This window comes from Zalophus californianus, chromosome 6 (assembly GCF_009762305.2).
Source record: "Zalophus californianus isolate mZalCal1 chromosome 6, mZalCal1.pri.v2, whole genome shotgun sequence".
NCBI lineage: Eukaryota > Metazoa > Chordata > Mammalia > Carnivora > Otariidae > Zalophus > Zalophus californianus.
This window is the reverse complement of record NC_045600.1, coordinates 98,049,625-98,065,951: the sequence shown is the minus strand read 5'-3', so window position 1 is coordinate 98,065,951 and position 16,327 is coordinate 98,049,625. Positions and strand designations below refer to the sequence as shown.

The window sequence follows — 16,327 nt, the reverse complement described above, 5'->3', positions numbered from 1 at the left end:
CTCTGGGATTATGACCTGAGCTGAAGGCAGACGCTTAACGACTGAGCCACCCAGGCGCCCCGCTTGCTATTTTTGTGGATAAACTGGAGATAACAGTCTCCTATAGTTCTAATCCTTTACCTTTTTCTTACTGGCTTAGGTTGCCTGTAATCTTTTAAATGGTAGTTTTCCAAGTCAAAATTCACACTAATTTTTAAAAAGCCATTCCTAACAATACAAAATCCCATAAAAACTTGGGGAGAAAGAAGGCATCATTTCCTAAACTATAGCCAATTACCAAACGAAAGGCTATGGAACTGCCTATCTGCAGCAAAGCAAGAAAAGGTGGATTCTAGGCTGCTTTGATTCACCTCAGAAGCCAAGTTCCTCACACAGGGGTAAAGAGTTAGCAAAAAAAATTTCTTCTTGATGCCTGAACTGGTAAAATACACTTTGAGAGTTTAACTACAGAGCAAAGAAACTATGTGATAAACTGTAATAGCTTTTCTGGGGAAAATATATACACACTCAAAAACAAAGGACAAAGTACAGCGAAGCATTTGGTTAAGAAACAAACATTGTGTCATCAGCCTATGTCGGGGACTATAAGCCAGTTACATTCGAAACAAATAATGAATACATGCCACATTCAAGAAGATGTTAAAATTTGATGTTCAAAAGATGTTTTCAAGTGCTACTGAACAAGAACAAAACTCGAGGAAGAATTTGGGTCTAAAAAGTTAGCATTCTGGAAATTGTCTATGTGTTTACTTTCTGGTGGTAAAAATTTTGAAAGTGTCTTGCTTCTTTCTTATTTCAGAATTCTGCATCTTCTGCAGCATATTAAAAAAAAGGATCTATGTCTCAAAATGCTAACAACAAATTAGGAGATAAAGAATAAGAAGCAAAGAAACTTCTTTCCATCTGAGAAATGCTTCAGAGAGGCATAAAGATGTTAAACCAATGATAAAAAAATACAGGGGGGAAAAAAAAACAGACTCCTTATAGTTGAGAAAGCAAAAATAAGTAGTATGAATTCTAGGCAGAATCTGATTCAACGAATTTTCTCTCCTACAGGTTCCTTTTCTGAAAATGAATGCTTTCTAAACAAGAGCAGCTACGATTTACCACTCATGTGCCAAGCACATACATCACATATGCAAGTCTAAGTAACATAGTAACTTTTTTTCTTTCTGTGTAACATTTATCCCTCATGTTTTCAAACTTTTGCTTGCGTTTTAGCAACATTTGGTAAAAATGAGATGCTGAAGTTCTTTAAATTTCGGGCTGCAGTGGTAGGAACTAGAAAAAATAAAGAACCTTTATTTTTGAGTGTCTATTATATGCTGGGCACATGTTGGGCACAGGATACCTGCACACTAACATTTGAGAAGGGCATTATTTTCTCCTTGGTGTTCAGAAAACTTAAAAGCAAGTTCTCCAAGGTTTTAAAATAAAAAGCAGCTGAGATCAGATAAAACCCATTATCTGCTGGACTGGAAAGTCTGTGCTTTTCTACATCATCCTTTCAGATGGTGACAGGTTCTTAAAAGAACAAAGCTAATTAAAAATAAATTTGATCAACAAAAACATAATTGACAGAATATGACTTAAATTTAATATACTAAACAGGATGTTTTATGAGTAAACCAAGATACGTAATATGCTTAACATTCAAAATATACAGAAAATGGTCCTTGTTATTAAATTAGGTTGTAATCTTGGCTGTATGTGTGATCTTAGTATCTCTGAGTCTCAATTTCCTCATTTGTAAGAGAGTATTAGTTATCTTAAAGAGGTGTGTTAAAAAGATTAAAGATTAACATAATACAGATAATGGTGAACACAGATCCTCATACATATAAGTCCTACACCTCTGTGAGTCTGTAAAGGATGCTAACAAACACAGAACAAATGTTTCTTTCTTTTTTTTCAATTACTAGGAAAAAACCACAACTGCCCCCAATCCATATCCAGTGCTTCAAAATTTTCCTTAAACGTTGTATCTTAGTACAAATCTGATACAGATGAAAAACAACCAGTGTACACAGAAGAACAAAGACTAAAGTTACTGGTTAGAGAAGGGGAGAGGAAGCTCAGAAACCTTAAAAAAGGAGGAAAACACCTCACAAAGTCAAAGTACCATGCCTTCTGAAAGTCTCCCAGATAAATCTTAACAATTACAAATGCCGCCTATTATTTATCGGCCAGGATACTTTAGGACTTTATCCAGGGTAGACTGCTGTGACAGTTTATACCTTTTCATATCTGGACTGATTTTATATGTTCCCCAATCCTCCTCTGAGTGGGAAAGTAAGTCTGTTATAGGAAAAGTACAAAAGTTGTATCTGGTATAGAATCCAGTAATGCTGTACTTCTAGATGTGTCCTGAGCATGTGTTTATTTTTTCACATTTATGCCTTTTACCTGTCTGGTTCATCCTCCCTCTTCTCTAACAGAAGAATTGCTACTCATCTTTCTGGACACAGTTCAGATGTCAACTCCTGAGGCCATTAGTACTTCCCAAGGTAGGGTTAGTTCTACCTACCCTGTGTTTCCAGAGTGCTTGGTATACACCCTTACTTGCCTCACTGCAATGTAATTAATTCACCGAATGCTTGTTTCTCATACTAGATGGTTTTTAAGTTCCTTGAAGGTAATGATAGTGTGTGTATATGGTGGAGTTTTCAATGTCTAAGTGTCATTTCTAATGTTGCTGCTACCACTCTACACTGTCCAGTATTTCAACCTATCTAGAAAAGCAGTGGAAAACGTAATATACTTAAGGACACTTTTTTTTTTTTTTATCAGTAGGAAGGAAACTAGGCTCACTATGCTTTTTGGTTATGTACTGGGCACATCAAGGTTTTTTTTTGGCAGGGGAGGGTCACATCAGTTTTAAAACTGTAAGTACTTAGGATTTTTAGACCTGAAAGGAAATTCAGATTTCTCACTTCAAACTTCCTAAGGGCTAACTGACAAGTCCAGGGTCACAGAGTTAATCATTAACTGAGCCAGCGGATTCGAGCAGATCATTCTCTCAACCTTTACTGACCATACTGCTTTAATAAAGCCAACACAACCTTACTGGGCCTTTGTCCACAGACAGGAATTACCATTCAGCTGATCTGCAGAGGGGAATATAGGAGCTGAGGTCTGTGCTTATGATACCTAAAGTTATATATATCATGACTTACAAAAAGAAAAGGCCTCTAACCAATGCTCTGTGGTCAATTAAGTAGATTATCAATGTTTTGCATGTTAAGTAACCCTGCCTACTGTTTTATGTAGCAGTATGAGTAGTACAGTATTAACCTAGTTCTTCTACTGTTTCTTTAGTAAAGGTAATATGTATTTTATAGATGATTAAAGCTATTTTGGATAAGCAGCAAACTGAAATCTGAGAGGTTACTGCCAAGTTTCTAGTTTCGTTTGGGAAGTATGATATTCAAATGGTCATGAAATAAAATATACATAGTCCATTTTCATTTTTATACCTTTTTACAATTCATATTGTTAAAGGTCTATACATTGCATATATTTCAGTAAAAGCATTTCAATAGAAAACCGTAACTTTAAATTCCCATTTGCTTTAGATACTGAAAAGGTAAATACTGTAACCATAAGTATTCTCAGAAGTTTATTATTTTGGTAATATTTATGAAAGTATCATTTTTAAAGTTTTTAAAATATTCTCTTTAAGAAAACAGAGATTTCAACATAGCATTTAATCTAAAATACACTTTCAAGTAATTAAAATGCATTTATTGTTTATATATCCTTAATAACATTCAATATGTCTAAATACTATTTTCAGCATGGTTTCTAAATATTGTGTGTTTGAGATGGATGTTAAATATAGAATTGCAAACACTGAATTCTATTCTGTTCTGTACAAATACCTAATAAATCCTGAGTAAGGTAGTTAGTAACACAATATATAAGTAGGCTTGGCTTATGAAATTTCCTAATGGTTCTCAAAGAAATCCAAGTTCAGAATTCAGTGGCCTTCCCCTTCCCTGTGGTTTGTCCTGACACATGAGACAGTAGAGAGAACTACCTCCAAGTAGTGAATGCTGTTATGATTAGGGAATACTGGAGGGAATAATGGTTACCTCTTGTGTGTATACTCTTTCCAGGCTGTTCTATTTTGCCCTTTTGTTTTAAACATGAAAAAACTACGAAACACTGAAAATAGGTTGTTTCTTAAAATCAATGTCAGGCTAAGAGAAATAGGATGAATTTTTCACTTACAAATCTGATAATTTTTTTCACCTGTGCAGTTCTGCTAAATATTAATATGCAATTTAACTTTTATTACTTTCATTGAATTATGGCAATAAATTACAAGAAAATTGCACGGTTACATGGTTTAGCAGTTCTGTCAGTTTTAAATATGATTTCTGTTAATCTAGCAGAAATCATCTGTTATACTGTTGAACCACCTACCCCTGCACAGCACACAACTGTTAAAATGTAAATTGCCCAACTATTTTTAGCTGTTCTTGAAAAAAAATTCCTGTCTTCGGGAATAATGATTTGAGGCATTGTGTTCATTTTGTTTATCAAGCAGCTATTCAGCCTCTAGTGGGCCCAAGTGCTTATGCAAGCAAAAGCTTTTAAGAATGCCTGCAGCTGCAATCCAACCTTCCAGGTAGGCTGCAGGTTCAGAGCACAGCTGCCCTAGGCTACATAAAACTCAGATCCATCTGGAACTGAGTTTCAAAGAGGATTTCAGATTTGAGTTTTTCATGTATCACACGAAAGAGAAGGCAGGGGAAGAACACAGGAAAGAAGGAAGGCAAACAACCAAAAAGATGATATCTCTACTTCAGCCTTAATAAAAAATAAAAAGCTCAGACCCATGCTGCTCCGTCTAGATTACTACTTGCCAAGCCGGATATTCCATTCAGCGTATACTTCGATGAGCTGTGACTCATCCAGCAGCACCTGCGCCCATGTGTTAAGTACTGCCAAATAAAAGCCCAACATCCATTTACACAACAAAGAGATGTACCCTACAAGGCATGGGGCCTCAATCCAAAAGCCCCACTCCCCGTTTGTTCTAAGCCAAGAGAAAGGAGAAAAAAAATCTTCCCTGCTCACACCAGAGATTTTTAAAATGTAGGTGGATTTATGATGTAGGTTCATTTACAAATACCTTTACTCTTTAAAAGAATAAAGTATATTTAACAGGACAAACACCCCTCCAGCATTAGATTACCACAGCCATTAATGATCGTTCACCAAACCTTTCCAACCTCCTTCACGAAAGCTCTTTATTCTCAAAGGATATATTTTTTGAGCAAAGGGGGATCAACAAACTAGTTGCTTGAAAGCTTTCCTGATGCTAGGCTGAAGTTAGGAAAGGCTTAATGAAGGCTTTAAAATCCACAAGGGCTTCACAATGAACATCTGACTCGGTGATTTATGCATATTAATAACTTCAGTCCTACTGAGGCAAGCTGAGCCAAACATGTCCTCCGAATCTTAATGTCTTTAGCTCCACTGGGATTATTACAAATGTAAATTTCTAAGATTCTCAGCTATTAATCTCTGTCTGTCCTCCTGTTCAGCAACATAATGACTAATTAAACATCAAAAGACCTGTACAGGAGATCTTCTTTGACAGCTACCGCCTAGTCCTCTTCCCAAGAGAGGAATTCAAATGACAGGGACATGGAGTAACAGCATATGAGTAAGCTACAAATTACTGCAGAGAATCTGAAAACCTAACATTAAATGTGGATTTATCTCAATCAATGATTCCATTAAACAGTGAACAGTTACTATGTGAAGTGTACCTGCTGACACCAATCGAAGATATCCTTACAGCCAGCAAATACTGAATACCTGAAATCGGTTTGTTTACCACCAAGTCAAAAAAATGGGTACTTACTGAAGAAGGCAAACCAGGAGGCACCTTTCTGACTTTCTTTGCTTGCAAAGGATCTGCACATGGAAAACAAGATATTTCATCAGCATTTATATTAAAAAAGGTCAGACTTCGAGTGAACAGGAAAGAATTTTTCCTTCTAGTGCCTTGTTTTTCAGTACTTAGAAATAAGGAAGGGCATACAGGGATGGGGGTTTCATTCTTTCTAACTGGTTCCTGGGCAAAACAGTTCTCCTAATGAAGTGATATATTCTGAAATACATAACGCGTAAGTTTAGAAAGATGAAAGCAAACAAAGTAAAACAAGAAAGAAAATAACAAACCAATAAGCATGTGTGAAGGGAATTTACATTTCTTAAAAACTCATTATGTGCCAGGCTCCATACCAGGCACTTTATATCACATATCTCACTTTCATTTGCAGAGGGCATTTGGTGCAACAGGTCACTTTAATAATACAACTGCTTAGGGTGCCTGGATGGCTCAGTTGGTTAAGCGGCTGCCTTTGGCTCAGGTCATGATCTCAGGGTCCTGGGATCGAGTCCTGCATTGGGCTCCCTGCTCAGCAGGGAGTCTGCTTCTCTGCCTCTCCTCCCTGCTCATGCTCTCTCTCTAATAAAATAAAATCTTAAAAGAAAAAAATAATACAACTGCTTAACAGAGGCGCAAATTTAGTGTCCACATCACATGAAGAATTAGGTTTAAAAGCATATTAAACAGACTGAAAGCTAATGCTGTGCTACAACTTACTAGGTTAAAAATTTAAATGAAAAATTATGCTTGTCATCATGTCAGAGAAATACCACATAAACTATTAAATACAGGCACTACTGTCATATACAATGTCATCTAGTATTCTGTAAGAACATTTACTGTTTACAATGCGTGGTTAAAACTGCAAATTCAGCACTAATTATTGTGTGATTTATCAGTGGATGTTTATATTATTTCAAAAATAACTAGCGAAAGCATATTTCTTTATAAGACATAAATCATTTATTGACATAAATGAGAACACGCGTATTTTCACAGATACCTAATCAGCTTCACCTGGTATTTTAATTTTACTTCTCTGTAAAACTTAAAATTTAAAACTTGTCCATCTTATTTACTGTAAAAAAAAAAGGTGTTAAGTGCAGCTTTCCAATCTTACACAAATAATGGATGAAATTCAGGATTTTTCAGAGGAGTTCACTATTAAGAAGGCTGATGTTAAAGTATACTGTTTTGCAAACTGTAAATATGAGAATTAAACAAGCATCCATTTTCCTGGGTCATAAATTATAAGATACAGTAAGACACACAGTTGTTTAAGAAAGAACTAAATTCATTTTTTAAATTAGGGCTAGGCATCTTTAAATTTATATTCTAGGAGGCTGCAAAGCTAATAAAGCATCTTTAGAAGTAGCATGTGGAAAAATTTTATACAATAAAAAATAGGGAAAAGCATTCATTACCATCTAAGTCCATACACCAAGAGGCAGCCTGTATTTCCTTAAAACAAAAGTACCAAAGATAAACAACATCTGGCACACTCTATACTTATAAAACTTAGAAGCAAATTTTTTGTTCTTTGTGAGGCTTTTCTAGAACTCTTCATAACTAATAAATACAGTATCCTTTGAGCAAAAGCCACACTCTACACCAAAAGAGTTAACTGAACTGCTCCTATCAGTTTGGAGCTCATCAATCTATTTTGGATTAATTACTAGCAGAAGATGTTCTATTTAGTTTAGGACAGTTTATACCTCCTATGTGAACAGAAATGTTTCTTTTTTTTTTTTTTTAATTGGGGGGGAGGGGCAGAGGGAGAGTGAGAGAGAATCTTAAGCAGGCTCCATGCCCAGCATAGAGCTTGACACCGGGCTTGATCTCACAACCCTGAGATCATGACCTGAGCAGAAATCAAGAGTCAGATCTTAACCGACTGAGCCACCCAGACACCCGGAAATGCTTTTTATATTTTTATCTCATCACTGGCTGCCACTACACAATTACATCCATAATGTTGTATTTAAAAACATAAATTTGGGATGCATAGTTCACTTTTGAGGGGTTGCAAAGTCTAACAGTTAAGAGAGTAAGCTGGCTGGATTCAAATTTCAGCTCCTAATTTCAGCAGCAACAAATAAAGCAGCTGTGTGAACTTGGGCAAGTTACTTTTAACCTCCTTGTGCTTCAGTTACCTAAGATGTAAAAAGGGGATAACACATCTTAGAGTTATTGTAGTAAAGATAATACGTGAAAAATGTTCGGGGCAGTGCCTGGCAGAGAGTGACAATAAATTTTAGCCATTATTACTATGTTTATGTTAAATTATGTGGCAAAATATTATAAATTAGATAGCTAGATGCTGTTTTGCAGAATGCTGATTTCGTAAAGCATCCAAGTAGCTTAAGATACTGAGGTGGGTATAGATGATCTCTGAAGTCCTTTCAACTCTGAGATTTTATGAATAACTGCAATGCCAAGAAAGAGTGGCTGACTGAAAAATAACAATGAAGAATGGAATAATACTCCACTAAGTGGTATTCATACAGGAAATGAGTGGGCTTGCCTCAGTACCAAGCCATGGCTAAGCTGCTTAACTTCCTGGGTCTTGATTCCTCATCTGTAACATGAGGTTAATATTACAACCTCATAGAATTTTGTAAAGATTTTGTAAAGATATGGAGGAGACAACAGTATTTATCACTATCATAATCAAAATGAAAATGAAGATATAAGTTTTAATTTCTGGAAAACTTGAGTTTTTATACCTCCACCCCAATTCCTAGTGAATCAATAGTTCATTTTCTCCCTGACCTTTTAGTAATATTATATTGGTCCATAATAATGCATTTTGACATAGTATGTGCTCACATAGCATATTAACAAGATACTTCTCTAGTGACATGACACATTTAGACTCAAATGAGTGTTCCTACCCTAACTTATTTGATGGGAAACAAAAGTGAAGATGGAGAAAAGATGCTTTACAATTTATCATTTCTTTAATAACAAACATTATACTGGTCTAAATCATCTGGGCTTACTTTATTACACATACTAAGTCACCCATAATGCTGAGAGGTGGGCACATCTAGTCAGAGCTCTCTATGCCAAGCATGACCATCATTACCCTTTTATATACTCAAGGATACTCTAGATCCAGGGATGAGGGCTATTTCATAAAAATCTAGGTTTGACAGAAGGTAGATATACAAATTGAAGGCAGTCAACAAATATTTTTGGAATAAATAACTATGACATACTTTCTTTTAGTGCGCTATATTTATTTCAGAAGCTGGCCTATCCTTGATAGAAACATCCTGTACAACTTCAATTTTCTTTTCTTTTTTTTTTAAAGATTTATTTATTTATTTATTTGAGAGAGAGAATGAGATAGAGAGAGAGAACACGAGAGGGGGGAGGGTCAGAGGGAGAAGCAGACTCCCCGCTGAGCAGGGAGCCCGATGCGGGACTCGATCCTGGGACTCCAGGATCATGACCTGAGCCGAAGGCAGTCGCTTAACCAGCTGAGCCACCCAGGCGCCCACAACTTCAATTTTCTTGTGTAAAGGAAGATTCCTATAAAGGAATCACCAAAAATTCTCACATTTAAATACTACCTGGATCAGGTGCCAGAGTATACCTGAGGCTTGCTGTAAGCAGCAACGCAAAACAGACTGGCCTGGTTAGGCTATGTATAAGGCATAGAAGAAGGGAGCTAAGGAAAATGAGGGTTCAAAACTTAATAGGTACCTAGTTTCCTTTTGAGGTGATGCTTTGGAACGAGACAGAGATGATGGCAGCATAGCACTAGGAATGTACTAAATATCACTGACTTGTACATTTTAGTATGACTGATTTTACCTCAATTTTTTAAAAAATGGGAGTAGAAAACTTAAAATGCAAAGAACACTGGATGTGGAGTCAAAAAATCTTAAATTTTATCTTGGGTAAACCATCTACTAATTATATGAATGCGTCCTCTTGAGCCTCCTTTTCTGTTAAATCTAGTATTACATCCACTGACCAGCAGGGCTGTTGGAACAACAAGATGACAAAGTATATAAAACACATTGTAAACTGTTCAGCATTATATCAATCTTAGTCAAAAATAAGGTGTTAATATTAGCCCATGATATTTTTATTATAATAGGAAAAACTAATCCCATTTTTCACTATTTAGTTCCTCTTATGATGACCAAACAAGATTATATTGATTACTAAATATCTAACAGATACATTACTTTCTGCAAATAAGTCCTAATATCAACATCATACCTAAGAAACCAAATTTCTACTAAATAAAAGTGCAGCCAGAAGACTAAGAGGTTAAAAAAAAGAAAAGAAAAGAAAAAGAAACATTTGTAAGATAGGATTTGTCGTACAAAACACTTACCAAGTGCTGCAGAGTCATGGAGTGGTCTTCTCCTGGAACTTGTGGCAGAGAATGAGTAGTATGGTGTTCCAGGTTTTCCTGAAGAAGACAGCTGTGCTGGGCTTCCAAGCCCCAGATCTTGTCTCAGGAGACTAGACTATAAAACAAAGCCAAGGAAACAAGTTATCTTCCCACAGATACCAACCCAAACCTGAAAATATCATCACTTCTGAGTTATTCAGAGGATGCTAGAACCTTCAACAATGCCTTGAATTTAGATGCATCTGATAAATATTTGAGTTCTATTAGACCATTGGTTTCAACCTGTATTTTCTTTTTCCCTATCCTCATGCTTTCTAGTAATTACTCAGATCTATACAATCTTAAGGTTGAAAGACACTTTAGTTACTATGTGGTTCTACCCTTTAAGCATCAAGAATATTTTTGAAAAACGGCCACAAGTCTTTGCTTGAATGCTTTCATGACCATACAAGGCAGTCAATTGTTCTTTTTCCTCTTCTTTTTTCTTTTAGGATAGCTTTCATTGTTTGAAGATTGCCAATATTGTCAAGACTAGCCATTCCTGTTTTCTTCAACTGTGTCTCATGGCATGGGTTTAAATGTAATCCTCACCATCTCTGATAGAAGACCTCTGGATTTATTTTCAGTTTGTCAGTGTCTAGTAAAATGGAATGGATGACAATGCCCCAGATGTGGCCTGATTAGTGCAGAGTCATTTTCAATGCTGCATTTAAACAACCATTTGTGCTAGCTCATATTAAAAGGTTAGGAGTGATCACATGCTGTTACTTTTTACTGCATATGTTGCTATTAAATCCTGTCCCCTCCAATGGTTTCCTTGTTCAGTTGTGTTTTTTGGTCGCAGGTACAACAGTTAATGTTTACCTGATAAAATGTATCTTCTTACATTTTTCCATAATCATTCATTTCTGCGTTTTTTAGATTCTGAGTCTGTCAACCAATGCATTTGCTAGTCTTTCTAGTATTGGGGCACAAAAAATGGGATTAAAAAAAAAGAAGGCATCAGGATGAAAATGCTGAGGAGATCCCTATGCTATGCTACAGTGACGAGACTTTGTCAAGTGCTTCATTGAAATCCAGAGATTCAGCAGCCCTGACCTACTAAACCAGTGACCCTAACATAAAGCAAATGAAGTCAATTTGACAGAATTTGGTTCCAACCTTTCTGGTAGCTAAGGGAAAAAGACCTCAACTGGAAAGGGTGCTGGATACAGTTCAGAGGATGCTCTCATGTGAAAAGAGCTATGGTCCCTCTGATACACAGACTGTCCTCCTACCCCATATTTAATACCTGCCATCACCATACTCTTAGTAGTTGTCCTTTTGGCCACTGATTATCACAGAGGTACCGAGAAATAAACCTCAGCTCTGGTCAGAAAAAATCAGCAGAACTCTGTAATAGCGGTCATAGTAGCCCAGTTCCTACCTCCATTCTAATAATCAAGAAAAACTCTCTTTCACCTTATCACATATTTAATAATTTTAAGTAATTTTTGTTACGTTTTAGCTTAAAAAAATTGAGGTGGAATTCACATAGCATACAATTAATCATTTCAAAGTTTTCAATCAGTGACATTTGGTGTACTAACAATGTTATATGACCATCACCATCTAGTTACAGAACATTTTTATCACCTCCAAAGGAAACCCTATAGCCATTAAACAGTAACTTCCATTGTTCCCCTCCTCTAGCCTTTGTAACAACTAATCTCCTCTATGAATTTAGCTATTCTGAATATTTCATATAATTTGGAACCATATGTGACCTTCTTCCACTTCACATTTTTTTGAAGTGCATCCTCATTGTAGTTTGTATAGTACTTCATTCCTTGTTAGGGCTGAATAATATTCCATCGTATAGATACACTACAGTTTATCCATTCACTCATTGATGGGGCATTTGGTTGTTTCAAGCTTTGGACTATTGTGCATAGTGTTGCTATGAACATCTGTGTATGGGTATTTGCCTGAGTACCTGTTTTCAGTTCTTTTGGGTGATAATTAATTGGTGACCCAGAATTGCTGGGTCATGTTGCAAAAAGAAAAGAAAAGTATCTATGTTTAACTTTTTGAGGAACTTCCAAACTGTTTCCCACAATGGCTGTGCCGTTTTACATTCCCACCAGCAACAGATGAGGATTCTAACTACATCCTTACCAACACTTGTTACTTGTTTTTAATTATAGCCATCCTTGTGGGTATCAAGTAGTATCTTACTGTGGTTTGATTTGCATTTCCCTAATGATTAATGATGTTGAGTATTCCTTCATGGGCTTGATGGCCTTTTGTATATCTTCTTTAGAAAAATATCAATTCAAGTCCTTTGACCATTCCATTTTTGAGTTGGGTTGTGTTTCTACTGTTATACTGTAAGAATTCTTATACATTATGTTTTGAATACTAGACATTTATATCAGACATATGATTTGCATGTCCCATTTTGTAGGTTGTCTTTTCACTTTTTTTTTTATAGATTTTATTTATTTGAGAGAGAGAGAGCACACATACAAGCAGGGGGAGCAGCAGAGGGAGAGGGAGAAGCAGACTCCCTGGTGAGCAGGGAGCCCAATGTGGGGCTCAATCTCAGGACCCTGGGTTCAAGACCTGAGCCGAAGGCAGCCACTTAACCGAATGAGCCACCCAAGGCACCCCTGTCTTTTCACTTCTTAATGTCCCTGGATAAACACAAGTTTTTACTTTTGATGAAGTCTAACTCACCTTACTTTTTCTTTTCTCTGTTGTGCTTTTGACGTCATATCTAAGCATCCACTGCCTAAGTCAAGGTAATGAAGATTTATCCCTATATTTTCTTCTAAGAGTATGTAGTTTTAGCTCATACCCAGATCATTGACGCACTTTGAGTTAATTTTTGTTTATGGTAGAAGGTAGGGGGGCAACTTCATTTGTTTGAATGTGGATATCCAGTTATGCTAGCACCATTTGTTGAAAAGAATAGTATATCCTTATTCAGTGGTCTTGGTACCCTTTGCTGAAAATCAATTGCTCATGAATACTTGGGTTTATTTCTGGACTCTCAATTCTATCCCATTTGTCTGTATGTCTACCTTATGCCAGCTCCATAGTGTAGCTTTGGATTAAGTTTTGAAATTAAAAGGAGTGTGTACTCCAACTTTACTTTTCTTTTTCAATATTGTTTCGGCTATTTGGGGTTCTTTGAAATTACACATAGCTTTGAGAATCAGCTTTTCCATTTATGTAAAAAGATACCACTGGAATTTTGATAGAGACTGCACTTTGAGAAGTTTTGTCATCTTAACAACATTAAGTCTTCTGACTGATGAACACTGAATATGTTCCCATTTATTTAGGTATTTTTTAATTTCTTTCAGCAATGCTTTGTAGTTTCCTGTATACAAGTCTTACACTTTGTAGTTAAATTTATTCCTAGGTATCTTACTCTTTTTGGATGCTAAATGGAGATGGTGACTTAATTTTATTTTTGGTTTGTTCATTATTAGTGTATAGAATACAACTAGTTTTGGTGTGTTAATCTTCAATTTTGCAACTATGACAAATTCATTTATTAGCTCAAAGTTTTTTTTAAAGATTTTATTTATTTGAGAGAGAGAGAGCACACGAGAGAGAGAGAGAGAGATCACAAGCAGGGGGAGGGGCAGAGGGAGCAGCAGACTCCCCGCCAAGCAGGGAGCCCGATGTGGAACTCGATCCCAGGACCCTGGGATCATGACCTGAGCCGAAGGCAGACGCTTAACCAACTGAGCCACCCAGGTGTCCCTAGACATCCTTGTCTTGTTCTCAATCTTTTTTTTTTTTTTTAAAGATTTTATTTATTTATTTGACAGAGAGAGACACAGCGAGAGAGGGAACACAAGCGGGGGAGGGGGAGAGGGAGAAGCAGCTTCCCGTAGAGCAGGGAGCCCAATGCGGGGCTTGGTCCCAGGACCCTGGGATCATGACCTGAGTTGAAGGCAGATGCTTAACGACTGAGCCACCCAGGTGCCCCCCACCTTTTTTTTTTTAAAGTAAGCTCTACACCCAACATGGGGCTCAAAGTCATAACTCTGAGAACAAAAGTCATGTTCTACTGACTGAGACAGCCAGATGACTCATCTTGTTCACAATCTTAGTGGGAAATGCTTTCATGCTTTTACCATTGAGCATGATTATCACCTACAGGTTTTTCATAAATGACCTTTATCGAGTAGAGAAAGTTCCCTCCTAGTCCTAATTTGTTAAGTGTTTTTATCATGAAAGGGTGTTGGATTTTTTCAGATGCGTTTTCTGCAATGACTGAAATGATCAAATGATTCCCCCCCTTCATTTTATTAATAAATTACAAAGATCACTTCTCATATGTTGAACTACTCTTGCATTTTTTTTTAAGGATTTTATTTATTTATTTGACAGAGAGAGAGAGAGAGAGCGAAAGAGGGAACACAAGCAGGGGGAGTGGGATATCCTGGGATATCTCTGTCTGGCTTGTATCAGGGTAATGCTGGCCTCCCAGAATGAGTGTTTAAGAAGGACTGGTGTTAATTCTTTAAATAACTGGTAGAATTCATTAGTCATTTGGTCCTAGGCTTCTCTTTTTTGAAAGAATTTTTATTACTGATTCAATCTCTTGTTTTAACTCTGCTTAGATTTTCTATCTCTTCCTGAGTTAGTTTTCATAGGGTTTATATTTCCAGGACTTTGTCCATTTCATCTGGGTTGTCTAATTTGTTAGCATACAATTATTCATAGCTATTCATAGCATTCCTTTATAATCCTTTTTATTTTTGTAAGGTTGGTAGTAATATTCCCTATTTTAATTTCTGATTAGTGATTTGACTCTTTTTTTCTTAGTCAATCTAACTAAAGGTTTGGCAATTTTTGATCTTTTCAAAGAACCAACTTTTGATTTTGTTGAATCTGTTTTTTTATTCTCTATTTTTTAAAAACTTCTGTTCTAATCTTTATTATTTCCTTCCTTCTGCTGGTTTTCAGTTTAGTCTGTTCTTTTTTTAGGTTCTTATGGTATAAAGTTAGGTTACTGATTTGAGATCTTTTCTAATGCAGGCATTTACAACTATAAATTTTCCTCTGATCACTGCTTTCATTGCATCTAATGTTTTGCTATCCTGTCTTTTCATTTTATATTTCAGTTTTTTAAAAAAAGCCTATTCAACAATGCTGGAGCACACATGAAGGAATCAATGTACTAAACCAAAGATCATTACAATCTTCAGAAATGCTTATAATCAAGAAAATTTTTTCAGACTCATCAAAAGGTAAATTCTTCTTTGAACAGAACTGGTATCTTCCTCAATAAAGAAAAGTGAGGAAAAGATTTCAAACACCAGACAATATATATGTGTACATGAAAAGCTACCTAGTATCAATATAATTATTTAGTGTTTATTTCACAAATTTCAACAGATATGATGCTCAAGAGATTGGAAAAGGAAGGTGTGATTATCAGACATAAAGGAGAAACAGTTCCCTTTAAGATAATAATCTCCAGAAGAAATGTTGAAATTGAGAAAATATACATAACACCTGTATTATTTCTATTTCTATAAGAAACCATTAACAGTGACTCTCCTGGTTATGTTACTTGCGTGAGTAGTGCGACCCAGGAATCAACAAGTCTCCCATACATTACACTGAAATTTCCATTGTCACACCTGTTTTGTCTTTCTTTTTTTGCCATGCTAGGCACATTCTACATACTTAAAATAGCATTCAGAATATGGCTCATAGTATGCTAGATGAAACATATTATTACCAACATGTTTGAGGGCAGGGGTCATGTACTTTGAAATTTTCCTCTAAACATCACTAGTCTTTTACTAAGATGTTCCCTGCTCAATGCAAAACTTACTTTCAGGATGGCATGCTTTGAGGCACCTGCTGTATTTGTTTTATCATGTACATTTTCATGTAGAAAGAAGGCACAAAAGAAACTGGTCATTTTACAAATATAAACAAACACCTGACAGGAGATGGGCATTCACAGGTCTCTTAATGGTGCTCCTTACATTTCCCTGGAACATAAATTCTGATGGGCAAATAAGTTGACG

At 36.1% G+C, this 16,327-nt stretch overlaps 1 protein-coding gene across 6 annotated transcripts in view; it reads right to left on the bottom strand.

Annotated features, from left to right (window-relative positions):
• The window catches only part of TCF12 (transcription factor 12), a 373,813-nt gene that overhangs the window by 73,495 nt on the left and 283,991 nt on the right, over positions 1-16,327 (bottom strand). For all 6 annotated transcript variants that reach the window (XM_027569322.2, XM_027569325.2, XM_027569324.2 and 3 more), the window contains 2 exons: positions 10,263-10,398; positions 5,879-5,931 (listed from right to left, as the gene is read on the bottom strand). In XM_027569322.2, the coding sequence (XP_027425123.1) occupies positions 5,879-5,931; positions 10,263-10,398 (189 nt within the window). The remainder of the gene's footprint in view (positions 1-5,878; positions 5,932-10,262; positions 10,399-16,327) is intronic.